This window comes from Mytilus trossulus, chromosome 6, assembly GCF_036588685.1.
Source record: "Mytilus trossulus isolate FHL-02 chromosome 6, PNRI_Mtr1.1.1.hap1, whole genome shotgun sequence".
NCBI classification, from domain to species: domain Eukaryota; kingdom Metazoa; phylum Mollusca; class Bivalvia; order Mytilida; family Mytilidae; genus Mytilus; species Mytilus trossulus.
This window is the reverse complement of record NC_086378.1, coordinates 38,138,833-38,156,179: the sequence shown is the minus strand read 5'-3', so window position 1 is coordinate 38,156,179 and position 17,347 is coordinate 38,138,833. Positions and strand designations below refer to the sequence as shown.

At 31.0% G+C, this 17,347-nt stretch overlaps 1 protein-coding gene across 1 annotated transcript in view; it reads right to left on the bottom strand.

The window, feature by feature from the left end:
• LOC134721293 (phosphorylase b kinase regulatory subunit beta-like) overlaps positions 1 to 17,167 on the bottom strand; it is a 31,128-nt gene extending 13,961 nt beyond the window's left edge. The window contains exons 1-14 of the mRNA XM_063584176.1: positions 16,880 to 17,167; positions 14,887 to 15,031; positions 13,048 to 13,147; positions 12,478 to 12,585; positions 8,952 to 9,011; positions 8,093 to 8,229; positions 7,223 to 7,382; positions 6,756 to 6,953; positions 6,550 to 6,607; positions 4,307 to 4,384; positions 3,239 to 3,388; positions 2,803 to 2,906; positions 2,291 to 2,521; positions 1,436 to 1,540 (exon numbers count right to left, since the gene is read on the bottom strand). Of these exons, the coding sequence (XP_063440246.1) occupies positions 1,436 to 1,540; positions 2,291 to 2,521; positions 2,803 to 2,906; positions 3,239 to 3,388; positions 4,307 to 4,384; positions 6,550 to 6,607; positions 6,756 to 6,953; positions 7,223 to 7,382; positions 8,093 to 8,229; positions 8,952 to 9,011; positions 12,478 to 12,585; positions 13,048 to 13,147; positions 14,887 to 15,031; positions 16,880 to 17,078 (1,833 nt within the window). The 5' untranslated portion in view covers positions 17,079 to 17,167. The remainder of the gene's footprint in view (positions 1 to 1,435; positions 1,541 to 2,290; positions 2,522 to 2,802; positions 2,907 to 3,238; positions 3,389 to 4,306; positions 4,385 to 6,549; positions 6,608 to 6,755; positions 6,954 to 7,222; positions 7,383 to 8,092; positions 8,230 to 8,951; positions 9,012 to 12,477; positions 12,586 to 13,047; positions 13,148 to 14,886; positions 15,032 to 16,879) is intronic.
• Between the last annotated feature and the right edge of the window lie 180 nt (positions 17,168 to 17,347).

Sequence of the window (17,347 nt, the reverse complement as noted above, 5' to 3'; positions counted from 1 at the left end):
CATCATCATTTATAGCAATAACTCCTTAAGGAATCATCCAAAGGGTATGGAAAAAAACCAATGTTAGTAACAGCACATTCAGATAATATGTATAATGGCATTACTATAACTATGATTAATATATGCAATATGGGTAATGACAATAACTTTGATAATTATAGATTATCTTTGTTCATCTCAACAAGATTGATTTTCTTCCTTGAGTCGGTACGGTGAAAGTGAGAAAAGCAATGGAATTGAGATGACCAATGATAATCTGTTTATCGCTATTTTACCTATGATGATGTAGTTAATTTCATTGACACCGGCCATGTTCTCCCTTAATTTTAAGCGATAATTCTTCATATCACAGGGCTGTGCTGAGAAAGGAAATTATCAGTCAGAAAGATCAAAGGAAAATTTTGTAAAATAGAGATAATGTATAATATATGCAGGTATGGGTGACGACAATAATTTTGATTACATGTAATATATGCAGATATAGGTAATGACAACTATTATGATTATGTATAACATATGTACAACATCTTCTCTTACCATCATTTAAAATAGAAATTGTTATAATCAAAGTAAATTAGTTATTCATATTTCATTATCATGATAGGCAGATAGGTATCTTAGAAAAAAATCTATAACTTTTCAATTATTAATACAAGAAATGAAACAAAATAATTTTTTTTTATTAAACAAATGACATAGATGCTTTAAACAAATTCATTTTTGGGGATACTTTATTTGTGTTTAGCCCTTTCTAGTCAACTTTTCTGAATTTAATTTCGCAAGATTCTAATTTACTTGATGCAGTTATTAAATAAGGGGAGATCCAAGTTTTACATATTCACGTTGTTCTTCTACTGTTGACATCAAGTTATTTCAATTTAATAATAAGCAAGTCTATGGCAAGGTTATTATAACTATTAAGATTAAATAACAAAGGTTTGTATCAAGTGATATCAAATTCTCACAAGTTATTCAACCTATTTCTCCTATGGTCCATAGACTCAATACTCTTGGTGTTAAACACGAAATTTTGCAACTCATTGATAAGTCCTTTGCACATACCGGTATGACATCATATGTCCTATTCTGGAATTAAACTTTAACATCAGACACTCAAAAACTATTTGTTTGTTTCAGAATGTAAAAGAAATTCAGGTGAAAAGTATGAGCGTTTTGTATATCATTGAAAACATCCCATATCTCCATGGAAGAAATATTCATCATTTTGGACCTTTGAAAGTCATCAATGACCTATAGAAAAGCCAACAAATATTTGTAATATACTTTCATTCGCTTGTTTAAAATTAACGCTATATGCATTTTATTTTTTCATATCATCACAATATGTGCAGTGTGATACCAGAAATATCTCTTCATGAGAGAAATAGATAACATGCCACAACTAAAAAAATATATATATAACAGGATAACATACCTTTAAATCATCTAACACTACTGACATATCTTGTGCTAGGTAAAAATCACTGACTTCAAACAACAATGGATAACATAGAACTGTCTGGCCACATACTCTGTATATCTGTAATATATGTATCAAAATCACTTTTTAAATAAAAAAAAAATGTCCTTTAAAATTTGATTGTAACAACTATATATTTTCCTAAATTTCAATATTTTTGAACTATTGCAATAATTACCAAAATACCGCTTGGTTAAAAATCTTACAAGTGACACAGACAACAACAATGTATAAAAAAAATAACTTTCATAGGATATAGCTTAACAACAAGCCTGGTTGCACAAATAGATTTACTAGTCATTTTGAAAAAATGTAATACAAAAACAAAGGATATGGGGTATCCATGCCACAAAATCAGTACATGCACACAAAAAAAAACCCACACAAAATGCAAATGAACAAAAGACATATGAATTGACAACGCCAATAACGAACTAATATCTGTAGAATTTAATGATTTTCGATTATAATCTTTGCATTTAAATTTTTAAACACATCATGCTATAAATTTCAACAGATCATAAATAAAAAGTTTAAAACTGTTAACTCAATTTTTCTTTAGTTTCTTGTTTATTTTTTTCAAGCACAATTCATATGTGAAATAAAATATATATTTATATCAGTTTATTAAGTATATTTCACCATAAAAAGATCCAAATGAACAAAAACTTAACCTACCCACAAACAAAACAGACAAAGGGACTTGAATGATATATGAATACAGACCTGAAAACATACTGCCTCTCTAATTATAATATGGTAGGAAAAGCATAAATTTGGATATAAATGAATGTTACACACAATTATTACCTTGGAAGTACTAAGAACACCAAATGGTCTTTTTGGCCTTCCTGTCAACTTTAATTTCTTGTTGATCCCTAAATATTCATAAGCTTTAGATAATTCTTTAGGAGACCAGATCTGTATAGGTTCTACTTGGTGTGGAGTCTGTGTCTGTATACCATAGGTTGCTAGTAACTGCTGTAGTCTAGCACTTTCTGCAATCAGCACAACCTGTGTTACTAGATCAGGGGGAGTAACCTGGAAAGTGAAAAGTGTTTAAAAATGACTGAAAACTGACATTGTCAAAGGCCATTTGTTGTTGCTTCTTATTTTATAAAACTGATCCCTTTGCTGGACATTTTCATATATTTAGCAAAAGCTGTATTTCTGTTATAAATCATTCATTACATATTGTGTAAACAGCAGCAAATAATTTATTCTACTTTCCAAAAAGCACTTGCTTTGTGTGGCAATTACCAATGCTCATAATAAGATATCAGTATAAAGGTCAACTACAACAAATATCTAATTTGACTTACTTGAAATGTAGAGTATCTAGTATTTATCATTGACTTTGGTCTTTCAGAAGCTGGTAAATGTCGTAAAATAGGATCAAGATCTCCAGGCTTCAATAAATCATGAACTAAAACAGAAAGAATTTCCGATGAAAATTCTATATTGTAATCTCACAGCCTCCCATTTTCAAGTGAAAATTATGGCAATCAAACAAAAAGTGAAAGGTTTAGCAAAAGAATACTGCAACAAGCATTCACTCATGGAAAATATTAAAAGTGACCTCTCCAGAGAGGTGATCTTTCAAATAAGGTTCCAAATAATTCTGATTACGGTAAATAATATGTGTACCAAAAAGTGTTCAAACAGAGGGTAATACCACTTTTTCCAGTTGTTTTTAACCTTATGCCAGTTAAGGAAGAATTATTTTATAAAATAGAAAGACTGAACACAATTACTTACTTAATAGCTGAGAGATGAAATATAAAGATTGACCCCACAAGAAAACACCATCAGTGTTTCCCTCAGCACTTGGTAGTTTGTGTAAATTCTGTTTGTGTCTGTGATCAAGTTCTTCCTTTGGCACATAGTACAACATTGGTACCAGTACACCTATTTCAAGAGAAAACATGTAATGAACATTATTTTTTTTAAAGGTATCTAGAATAAATTTTAAAAAATACTTTGCATTGCAAAATATCTTGTTTTTTTTCAATACTGTTCATGATGATGCTGTAAAAAATCCATATACAGACCAGCTTATAGCATTAGCCTAGTGTTGGCCTATGTGCATCAGAGCACGAAGAGGATTAAGTAAGTAAGTTGTAGCTTTAGCCAAGTGTCAGCCTATGTGCATCAAAGCATGAAGAGGATTAAGTAAGTTATAGCATTAGCATGGAAGAAAGCATGATTTTTGTATCAACAGATTAAAGATTTAAAGCAAGCTTTCCACAACTGAAAACTTTCTACAATAATCATTAAGTTTAGATTGTAGATACAAATTCTATCACTGCATTGAGTGTGATACAATATTTTCCAATTGAGATTAAATTTTCAAATTTAAAATGGGAGGCTTGCAAAGCTTTTAAATATTCAAAATTTTACTGTCTAATGAAAATTCGACAGACATGTTTGCCTTTTTTGTGCATCACAGAATCAAATTTTGAGAAAAGCCCGAACATTTTCCTTCTTAAACCAACCAAATGTTTATCAAATAAAAGAACAGAGTTCCAATGTTGCCTGCATTTGTGGTCTATCATGGGTAGTCTTTGCTAAATGTATTAACTTTTATAGAATTTATTCAAACTAAATCTTCACATATAGTATAAACACTTGCCCATTGATACACTACAGACTGTATATTGTCTATTGTCATTTTGTTTTTATCATTAAGTTGGATTGCTGTGTTTTGAAGAAGTATTACACATGTCCTTTTGATCATATAACATATTACAAGTCCCTTTGTATTCTTAATTTATTGAACTAAAGCAAGTTACTATTTTTATTTAATTCTAAAGAGCCTGTATTTACCTTCGTTGTTTTTGATGAGCAATGGTTCAAGTTCTTTTTGATATTTTTCTGCAACCTTTTTGTCACCCTGAATAATACCTACAAACAAATGTCAGTAGAAAAAGTGTAACTTAGAAATAAACTATTGCCTAGGTAATAAATGTCTGAAAATTTCACATATTGTCTGCTCTTAAAGCAATGACACATTATCTTTATCATTAGGAAATATATAACTGCGTCTATTTCATTTTTCTTACTTCGCAAATTGATACATTAGACATATTGAAACAATTGTGAATCCCTTATCATACGTTTAATATATATATATATATTTTCACCAGCTCAAAGGTTTCATAACTAGAGGGAATTTGTTTACAAAATAACATTTTTACAGTAAAATTACTACCTCCTAACTTTTCACAACTTTTTTTTTCATTAAGAATAGCATATCATAACTTGAATGCTAAAGTTTTGGTGCAAAAACTATTTTTTTGGTGACAATTTTTTAACAAATATCATAAGAAATAAAAGACACCTTCCTTTTATAGGTACTAACTCTTTGTATTGAAGCTTTGGAAATGGTTTGAGCAATCTTGATGGGTCCTACTAAAATGCGCCCGGGTGAAGAAAAAGCGTCCGTGGAAAAGAAAAAGCCCCTGGAGAAGAAAAAATAGCGCCCGGGGAAAAGATAAAGCGCCCGTGGAATATTTCAAAAATATTTTATTGGCATGAGACAACTTTGTGTTGATAAAATCAGTTATGAACATTGATTTTTTTTTAATTTTAGACAAGTTATTTCAAATTCAGATAATAGACATTTATTGGTAATACAGCACAAAAACAAGAATGAATGTTTCATTTTCAACAATAATATATAAATACTCAGTCTGTTTCGAGAGACAAACAATATATCACAGTTAATGCGGAAGATTTATAAAATGTAAGACGTCAAGAGACATGTTTTTAAAAAACGATATCAACATGAAAAATGTAAAAAAAAAACAACACTTAAATTCAAGTCACAGATAAATATTAATTTAATCAAAATTAACTTGAAAGAGTTACACATAATAAATCAGCAAATAAAGCAGTACTATACATGTACCGTAATTAAAACACGGGGATAAAGAGCAGGAGTTTGGTGTAAATTTAAAACTTTGCATTAAAACCCTGATAAGCATAGCCATTGTAACAGTTTTAGCTTTATAAAAAGATATAATAAATCTGTATCAGTATCTGAATAAGAAAGTGTTCATCATGCAGTTGCGAAAATATTACACCTCAGGCACTGATTATTTTTGAATAACAAAATATACATTATGATCGAGGACATTATCGTTCCGCATGATTCTTCTTTATACTCTTATAAAATTTTATTCTTATTTATAATTTTCTCCTCGGGGCGCTAATTTCCCTTCTCCAGGCCCTTTTTCTTTTCCCAGGCGCTCTCGGGCGCTCCCGGGAGCTTTTTAGTAGGACAAATCATGACATGTAAAAACAAGAATTGATAACAAACAGAAAAGAGTGAATAGTATAAGGTAACCTAGTCAATTAGGAGCTTATCAGGTCATTTCAGTGTTTAGTTGTGAAGACAGTTAAACTAATTACTAGTATGCCAAACACTTGTTTGCTAGGTGAATAAACATGAAAATAAAGGACTTAAACAAAACAAAATCTGAAACTAATGAAGTCACAATCATGGCGCATACCAGAAATTAAAAAAAAAGGTAATCAGTATAGAAATCCCAAATAAAACAAATCATGGATTCTGTCATTCATCACAGATCATTAACCTAGCAAGTCTACTTTTAATTAAGTTCTATAAAGTATACATTTTTTTCATCATAGAACCCCAAGCTCAGTTGTATGAGGATGAGATTCCAATATCTTTGGGAAATCAAGGAGTTTAATCAATTGGTACCAGTTTTATTTCGAAACCAAGGAGTTTAATCAATTGGTACCAGTTTTATTTCGAAATCAAGGAGTTTAATCAATTGGTACCAGTTTTATTTCGAAATCAAGGAGTTTAATCAATTAGTACCAGTTTTATTTCGAAATCAAGGAGTTTAATCAATTGGTAGCAGTTTTATTTCGAAATCAAGGAGTTTAATCAATTGGTACCAGTTTTATTTCAAAGTTGTGACCTGTTTATAATACATCTAGTATTGGTGAGGTTTATTTTCATTGACATTGTTGGAAGAGGTTCATTATCATGGTTCAGATTGTGAAAATCTTGCATACTTATAGTTACATTTTATACCTACTTGTGATTATAATATATATGTAGAACATGGGCCACTCACATTCAATACCATCAAATGTCTGAAATGTAAATACAAATATATAAAAGCAAGTTTTACATGTCAGTATAAAGAATTAAAAAAACAACTACTTAAAAAACCTTTTATTCTTGGAAATCTAAAATAACATAAATATGAATTATGATTTCAGCATCAAATTAGACACTTACTTTTATTTCAGCTGGTCTATAAAACGTTCTATTTTTATCCTCTAGCACAGTTCTATATCCATCTCTCAGAAATCGTTTGATTCCAAACTTGCCTTTCAATCTCCTCAAGACCTTATCTTCTGTTCTGTCTGTTATATGTTTCTCATGTATTGCAAAGGATGGCCAGTAAATAGTAGGTAATAATGAGGCATCTATGTTCTGAAAGATAAATAATTCTATTCAAAGTTTATGTAACAACTCCACAAAGATAAAAGCAAAAATCGTGACAATCCAACATGACCTTCATTTAGTCACAGGAAACAACATATTTTAATTTAAAAAGATTGGGTCAAGCATTTTTTAGTTCTTGTTTGGACAATAATCTTTATCTTGTCAAAGTCCATAGACTCCAGGTCATGCAAATGTAAATCTAAAAAAAAAATCAGATAACAATTCTAATATCAGACTGTTTTATGTATATTTCATACCTTAGAATTTGATTCTCTAGGTAAAATACTTTCAAAAATAGTTCTGTTTCTGTTGTGAGCATCAATATCAACATATATCACAGACCATGATGCTCCTTGGTCTCCAAACAAGTTTACCCCATTAATGGCTTCTAATGCTGCTTTGGCTATTCCAATTGAACTGTGTAAGATTGAATGTTAAAGTTTAAATAAACAACCATATGTCTAATTGTCTATTAACAAGTATGTTTAATCCACCATAGAACCTAATATTGAAGAACGAATATGACCTTAAGAAAACAACCATAGCAAAAGAAACTCTTTAAACACATGGTCAATACAATATGAAATACAAAATATTTGATTAAAGAAAGCTCAATAATAAACAGCAACAACAACCAAACAATCTCACTGCCATTAATACTAAACAGGTATCAAAATATTTTGTGTTACAAGGGGAGTGACTGTAGTATACATCACAATTAACATTCCTCCATCTAGGTTCCTCTTATTCAGCAGATATGAAAAAAATGTGCCACATGGTTGGATTATAAAAATAAATCCCATTTGGCTGATATATAAGTTGGAAGGATTGCACAACAGTAACAACAATAACAAAGTATATCTCGCAACAACACTAATATATTTTCCATACGATCTATCATTGAACTACTAGTAATTCTCTTTAAAGTATAAATACAAGAGTAACAGTATTTTCCCTTTTACCATAATATTTCAAGGCTAATGCAATAATATTCAAAACAATTTAAAGCATTTTCCAAAAATCATTTATAATTAAAACATATCATTTGTTTCCTTTTGGAAAATAAATTAGGAAATAGCCTAGCACAAATAAGTTTTATTTGTCCATCATCTAATAATACAACAAACCTGGCATGAACTTCAGTCGATCCATTGTAATATTTACTACCTCTCTCCCACATTCCATAATCTGGTGTTCTGTAGGCTCTCTCAACATAAAATACTAAGTTCTGTATAAAATTGACTTCATCTGTTGTGTACACAATCTGTTATAATACATGTGTATATGTAAATGTACAGTCAAACCTGCTTAAAAGATTAACTGTTTATATGAAAACATTTAAGAAACGACTGTAATATTTTTTTTGTCTATGAAGAAATAACAATAAAAATTTGGTGTACACTGAATAACGAGTGTAGCTGGTTATTTGACAGTGTGCACCACATTTTTTATGTTATTTTGAAGAGACAGAAGAATATTACAGTCATTTCTTATAATTTAATTCAAAATTCCATTTTAAACCGTAGAAAACCATGAAAAAACGTTCATGATGTCATGGTCACATAACTAAATTATGTCTATGGGCTGATGACAAATTAACGTCAGCCAATCAGAAGACGCGTTACATTCAAAATTAAATTATTTGTAATTAGATCAACATCTTGGTGTTTTTCTTTTCTATGAATTCATTATCATTTGTTGGATACAATGTTTCATGGTTTTTCGTTGAAAACGCATGGTTTTTCGTTGAAAACGCATGTTTTCTTCAATCCATGAAAATTGTAGTTTACAATTATTGACCTGAAAAAGAAGATGGTGTCTAAGAAAATTACTATTTAGGGACAAATACTTTTATAAACCTCTCACAACTTTTCCTTTAATGAATGCAATGTGTTTACAAAAGAAGATTCCCTATGTTTTTGGCCAATGAGAAAAAGAATTATGAAGTCATGTGATAATTACATCTAACATTATTTTCAAGATTACCTTTAAACCAGATGCGATCATTTGCACTAAAAACAGCAAATACAGTCCAACCACATCAATCTGAAAAAAAAATACACAGATGAAATAGCATTCAAACTGGTAAGGTAATTTTCTTATAATTCAGTAGTACCATTACATAAGAATTCATTACTCCAAAAATATCTGTTAAATAAAATTGAGAATGGAAATGGAGAATGTGTCAAAAAGACAACAACCCGACCAAATAAAAAAACAACAGCAGAAGGTCACCAACAGGTCTTCAATGTAGCGAGAAATTCCCGCAAGGGAAGCGTCCTTCAGCTGGCCCCTACACAAATATATACTAGTTCAGTGATAATGAACGCCATACTAATTTCCAAATTGTACACAAGAAACTAAAATTAAAATAATACAAGACTAACCAATGTGGAAAAGTAAACGCATAACAATACGCACATTAAAATTCAGTTCAAGAGAAGTCTGAGTCTGATGTCAGAAGATGTAACCAAAGAAAATAAACAAAATGACAATAATACATAAATAACAACAGACTACTAGCAGTTAACTGACATGCCAGCTCCAGACTTCAATTAAACTGACTGAAAGATTATGATTTCATCATATGACCATCAGGCATAATCCTTCCCGTTAGGACTTTAGTATCATACCATCATAACATATATGAGAAGAACATAACCTGTGTCATGCCAACAACTGTTTTTAGAATAAATGTGTTTAGTTCCGATGCAAAGACCTTATCAGTGACTCAATATTAACGCCAAAATATGCAATCTTTAATGACTTGACAACAGTATCGTAATCATATCCCTTCTTAATAAGTCTATTCAAAGGTTTTGTAAGTTTCTGAGGTGAATACTGACTGTGCTTTATAAAAATATTTCCAAAAAAAATTGGATGTGAAATACCTAAACTTATAAGAAGTCTGCATGTGAAGCTATATTTACGAATGATGTCTTTATACCGATGATAAAATTTAGTAAATGTTTTGACTAGTTTGTGATATCGAAAACCCTGGTGTAATAATTTTTCAGTAACACATAAATTTCTCTTGTTAAAATCTAAAGTATTGTTACATACACGAGCGAATCGTACATTTTGAGATATATAAACACGGTAAGATGATGACAAGGGAACGTCACCATCTAAAAACAGATAATTAACGATAGGAAATGAAAAATCATCCCTTTTATCATAAATTTTAGTATTCAGCTTTCCATTAGTGATATAGATATCAAGATCGAGGAAAGGGCAGTGGTCATTGTTTGTATTAGCTTTATTTAAAGTAAGTTCAACAGAATAAATTTCATTAATATACATACTGAAGTCGTCATTATTGAGAGCCAAAATATCATCCAAATATCTAAAAGTATTATTAAATTTGTTTATCAGATGTTGTTTCGATGGGTCTTTGCTTATTTTTGTCATAAATTGTAACTCATAACAATACAAAAACAGGTCCGCAATAAGTGGTGCACAGTTAGTCCCCATTGGAATTCCGATAATCTGACGATATACGGAATCCCCAAAGCGAACAAAAATGTTATCTAGTAAAATTTCAAGGGCATATATAGTATCAAAGCATGTCCAATTAACATAGTTTTTTGTTTTATTGCTACTAAAAAATGACCTAAAAGAGTTTGAACATATATATTCACATTCTGATTTTTTGAATGCCCATTTAATTAGGTGTGTGAATTTTTTCTTATGAGAATGTGAGGCAATGTGGTATACAGGGTAGAAAAATCAAAACTTTGAACAGATTCAAAATCAACAATATAAGCATGCAATTTATCAAGTACAAAATGTACTTCAAACGAGTTCTTGACACTCCGAAAGTAATTTGATCCACTATTTTCGAAGGCCTTATTTGAACAATTTATTATCAGGTTTTTAATTGTACCAAGTGTGCTGGTAAGAAGAATAGACAATTTAGTAGTTGAACAATAGCTTGAAGACGAAATAAATCTATATTTGTAAGGGATTTTGTGTAGCTTCGGAAGCCAATACATAGTTGGGACTTTCATTGTATTTGGCTCTGCTTGTAAAGCGGTGGCTAAAAGTTTATGTTTGTTACAGATTTCGTTTTCTGAAAATAGAGTTAGTTGGAATGTTGGTGAATTGGTGAGTTCCTTTTTCAGAACCTCTATGTAAAATTTACGTCAAACAATAATAATATTATGAGCAGCTTTATTGGCCGGGACAAAAACAAATTCCTTGGCTAGTTCTTTTAGTTTATGTTTGATACGAGACATAGGTTTATTGTGGTTATTGTTAATAGTAAAATGTTCTTTAAAATGTTGAATACGTATATTAACTATCTTCATTACTGAATTAAAAAAAGAGTCCAAAGATTTTTGTCAGCTTTTTCCCGTTTTATCCATTTCATACAGTATGTATTGACGGGGGACAATTATTAGGTCCTTTACTGAGGAATGATTTTAACTCTCGGTCTTGAACGATGTTAAGATCTCCTGTTATAACATGGGAAATTGGTCCATAAATGTATTCGGAATTACTGCAATTACATGAAGTAGGTGTATTTTCACTGATATACACAATATTTACACAATTGACTATAATTAAACACAAATTTCCAGGTAGATTTCTTGTAAATATAACAAATAAGAGGTAGCTCAGTATTGTCAAAATATCCAGGAACTTGTTCTTTAACAGAATGGTCGTTAAATATACCGGCAATATTTACAAAATCAAAGCCTTTATTGACATACTTAATTTTAATAAAATGTTTTTTATGGTCTTCAGGGTGATCAATTTTGGGAAATATTTAGAATAACAATATGCAATAATAATTTGAACAATTTCATACTTAGGACTGCTATATGAAATTGTGTTGCAATCCTCCAAAATTTTATTTAACTTATAAACCGGTAACGAACAGAGTTTAGTTAACAGATAATTGTCGTTGTTTTTTGAAATAGAAATTAGGTCCGAAATATTGGTATGATTGGCCCGAAATTTTCTTTGATTGCGAATTGTTCTACAACCGTAAGAACGTTTTTTACGAACAGTTTTAGAAACTATATCCAAACTATATCTAAAGAATGTTAACTATATATGACCATTTTTATTCAGTGGCTAATAAGAGCACAAAAACATATTGGGCTGCTATCTAAAGTACTCAAACATTGTACATATGTATTGTATTGCAAAGAAATGCATTTAATTTAATTTGAGTTATCTACCTTTGTCCATTATTGATGTTGTTGTTAAACCTTTTTTTGTATGTAGAACAGATAAGTTCACAACATGCACAAATTATGTAATTTTCCATGAACTTTTTGATGATTTGGGGGAGGGGGGGGGGGGACAGGGACCTTTATCAGGACTCTGGAATCAGGTGTTTTTTTAGCTCTTAGTTTTTTTGTTAACGATTCTATACTTTTAAACACCTGCATAGCCATTTTTACTTGATGGAAATAGATGATATTTCAAATATTCATTCATTATATATATAGTTCAAGATAAAGTGATCAGCCATCATATAAATATCTATTTTATTTCTTACCTGTAAATGAGGATAATCCTGATCTCCATACACTGGATCTCCTGTCACCATGTCAAATGATGAATGTAATGCAAAATCTGGACTTTGATTTAATTTAAATTTCTCTACCTACAAATAAACGGAGATGTAAATTATTTTTTAAAATAAACCAAAAAAAACTATAAGCATTCATACCTGCCAGTTAGTGCCCCCCCCCCCCCCCCCCCCTGTTTTGAGAAGGAACCTCCTGAGTAAATAAACAGGTCATATATAACACTTGAAAATTTCATTCTTGCAAAATCTCCCACTCAGCTGTCATGGCCTTTTCTAGGTTGTGCATATTTTCCTTATAATTGCTCCTAAAGGTAATTAACCCTTTTTTCAAGATCCATTCAAATGATCATATGAATAAAAAGAAATAAGACAGCAAAACCCAGAGGTCAAAAGGTAGTCTTCAAGGCATTAAATATATATAAATTTCTTTTTATAATGTACCTTTTCTTCATTTCTTTGCTGCACTGATACTAACAACATTCATTTCTTTTTTAAATAAGAGTCTTTACAAAAATGTAGATTATGATATTGTGTTACCTTATCAGCTTGTCTGAACCAACAGAACAGTATACCTCTCATACATTTAACAGCAGTCTGAGCAAGTTCAACAGTTTTTCCTTGATCATCATCAATTTTTCTAAAATGGTAAAACAAGAGTGCACACACTGAAATGTCTCGCCTTCTTTACTAATCATTGATATTATGTTGATAGTCCTAAGTATAAAGCTGTCACATGAACTTAACATTAACCAAGACAGCTTAACAAAGACTAATGAACCATGAAAATGAGGTCAAGGTCAGATGAACCATGCCAGGCAGACATGTACAGCTAACAATGCTTCCATACATTTAATATATTACTTATAGTTTAAAAAAATAGACCAAAACACAAAAACTTAACACTGTGCAATGAACCATAAAATTAAGGTCATGGTCAAATAAAACGTGCGGGACTGACATATAGATCATAAAATATTTCCATACACCAAATATAGTTGACCTTTGGCATATAATATTACATAAAAACGCCAAAACTCAAAAACTTAACTATAACCACTGAACCATGAAAATGAGGTCAAGGTCAAATGACATCTGCCCACTAGACATACACACCTTACAATCATTCCATACAATAAATATAGTAGACCTATTGCATAAAGTATAAGAAAAACAGACCAAAACACAAAAACTTAACTATAACCACTGAACCATGAAAATGAGGTCAAGGTCAAATGACATCTGCCTGCTAGACATATACACCTTACAATCATTCCATACAATAAATATAGTAGACCTATTGCATAAAGTATAAGAAAAACAGACCAAAACACAAAAACTTAACTATAACCACTGAACCATGAAAATGAGGTCAAGGTCAAATGACATCTGCCTGCTAGACATGTACACCTTACAATCATTCCATACAACAAATATTGTAGACCTATTGCATAAATTATAGGAAAAACAGACCAAAACACAAAAACTAAACTATAACCACTGAACCATGAAAATGAGGTCAAGGTCAGATGACACCTGCCAGTTGGACATGTACACCTTACAGTCCTTCCATACACCGAATATACTAGTCCTATTGCTTATAATATCTGAGATATGGACTTGACCACCAAAACTTAACCTTGTTCACTGATCCATGAAATGAGGTCGAGGTCAAGTGAAAACTGTCTGACGGGCATGAGGACCTTGCAAGGTACCCACATACCAAATATAGTAATCCTATTACTTATAATAAGAGAGAATTCAACATTACAAAAAATCGGAACTTTTTTTTCAAGTGGTCACTGAACCATGAAAATGAGGTCAAGGACATTGGACATGTGACTGACGGAAACTTCGTAACATGAGGCATCTATATACAAAGTATGAAGCATACAGGTCTTCCAGCTTCTAAAATATAAAGCTTTTAAGAAGTTAGCTTACGCCGCAGCAGCCGTAGCCGCCGCCAGATCACTATCCCTATGTCGAGCTTTCTGCAACAAAAGTTGCAGGCTCGACAAAAACTATTATTCAAATTTCAAAATTCTTTACATGATCATGTTGACTTTAACAGTTCATTAGTTTCACATGAAGAACAAAAAGGCATGTAAACAAATTGTGAATCGCATTTGCTTAAATCTAAAGAAAATTAAAAAAAATAACTATTAAGTAACATCAAATTTAAGATCTAAACAGTTTCAAGAAAACCTTATGATTGAGGACAAAAAAACATGTTTTTTTTATTAACACATTTTATTTTACACTAAACAGAACTTTGCTTCATTTTTTTAATTCAATATTGAATTTTTAATTTCTGAGCTCTTATAAATTCTCTATAGCAATGTATAATTTTAATCATATGAAAGTGTACACTTTTTTTACCTGTATGCCTGTGAAAGTGCCCAAGCTGCAGTAGCACAATAGATACTTTCTCTGACTCTTGCTATATTGGATGGCTTTTGGTCATTACCAATGCTGGGAAACATTCCTAAAGTACTGCTCTGGTAACATAGTATCTGACGCTTTACTAAAAAGAGAACTTATATGAATCAGTCTGTATGAGTACCAACATGTACTTCTCCTGCAATATTTAATATGATTGATCGGTGTTTGCTTTACACTGCCTCAATATTTTTAATATGTTAAACTGAAAGTTAAAGACAACCCCTAGCAATGATTTAAGCGGAATTACTTGCAATCTGAAGATCATATCACAACCATGTACCAACTGTGATTTGAATAACAAAACTATGGAGTAGCATGAATAACAGGGCTAGGGAGAAATCTGAAAAATGGAGACAGAGCTCCAGATTATAACTAAAAAAAAGCTGGAGAAATTTTTCATCATATGGTCTACATAAATTTTTGGCTCAGTTTATAAAACAATAAATAATCTTTAACATTATTATTTTAAAAATAGAATATAAACATTCTTATTTTGTCTTCTTGATGCTTAATTCTAATTCTTGTCGCTAATTAAGGTGGTACCTAACACTACAGGGAGATAACTCTGTAAAATCAGCTAAATGTTTTAATTACCTTGTGTTGTTAACGGAATATTAAGCTTCTCAATGATCAAAATTAGTGTTTGTCAATCTGCTATATAACCAGTGTATATTTTCTAATAAAACGGTTGGTTCAAATATTTTGAAATTTTTATATTTTTGTCAAAGGGTCAAAGTAAATACTTTGTCAAAATTTTACAAAAATTAAACAAGCCAAATTAATTTTAGTTAAAGTGTTGGGTACCACCTTAAGAGCACTTGACTGGTGGCGAAGAAATCAGCAGTGACTATTATTGTGTTTACTAATTAAGATGTCTGCCGTCATGAGTTTGTTATGTTCAGCAGTGACTATTATTGTGTTTACTTATTAAGACGTCTGTCGTCATGAGTTTGTTATGTTCAGCAGTGACTATTATTGTGTTTACTTATTAAGATGTCTGTCCTCATGAGTTTGTTATATTCAGCAATGACTATTATTGTGTTTACTAATTAAGTCATCTGTCGTCATAAGTTTGTTATGTTCAGCAGTGACTATTATTGTGTTTACTAATTCAGAGCACTTGACTGGTGGCGAAGAAATCTGAATCTGGGTTCATTCGCGCCCATTCAGGTTCACAACCACTCATGTTCGCCCCCTTTCATTTTTGCACCCTACATGTTCATGCCCAATTTTAATTGGTTTTGTGTTTAATAACTATAGCTTTGTAATCAAGTTTTGGCAAGTGCATGCATTCTTATATTTGCTGTCATTATCTCAAAATAAAGTGAGACAGCATTATTTTTTTGTGTTGAATAAATCTTAATCATGTTATGGATAGTGAATTGTTAAACAAAAAATTAATCCTTTCTTAATAAAGTGGGATTCTGTCAACGTTTTATTTTGAGTTGAATAACTCTTAATCATGTTTTGGTTATTGTATTGCTATAACTTTGTTTCATTGACTTGTTTCAAAATAAAGTGAGATTCTGACTACGGTTTTTTTGTGTGTTGAATAAATTTTATCATGTTTTGGTTATAATAGTGTATTGCTATATTTTATTGCTTCATATCAAAAGGACCAAGCTGTTAATCTTTTGTGTTTTTCATTTAAAGTCTTGAATGTTTTATTTACACCAAAGCAATTTGTAACAACATTAACATTCATGATTTTCTAATTATTCAAATGGAATTTAAATTAAAATTGAGCATGAACTTGTAGAGTGCGAAAGGACCTTGGGTGCGAATGTGTAGGGTGCGAAAGTGTATTGGGCGCAAACGAACTTGATACCAAGAAATCCAGGTACAAAAAAAATAAAAAATAACAAGACGTCTGTTGTCATGAGTTTGTTATGTTCAGCAGTGACTATTATTGAGTTAGTATTTCACATACATGTTGAATAATGGATGTTTAACTTTCTAAGATCTTCTTCTTGGGCTTCTGCGTTAATGTTCACTGCAGCATGAGTTGGGATATAAGAGTAAATCCCAGACAATGATCGACTGTCCATTCTTGAAAGACGCCGAAAAGTCATGTTGTCTGACGAAGAACTTCTGCGCCCAGCTGCTGTTCCTCTTCTAATATCGCCCATTGTAGACTTACATTGGACACAGAAGGGTTATTAAAAGAAAAATATTATGGGGCTTCAATCATTTTTCACCTCTTAATTTTCGTTAGCGTAAGCGGCTAACCGGAAGTAAAGCATTACTACGGGAAGTTTTTAATAATACAAATATAACCTTTACTAACCCTTAAACAAAAAAAATCTAGCTCCAAGTGTGTACATGAAAGACATGCTTTTATGTGCTGTCATATTTGATAGTAAAAATAAAATAAAATGTCAAATTTCATGTCGGGAAA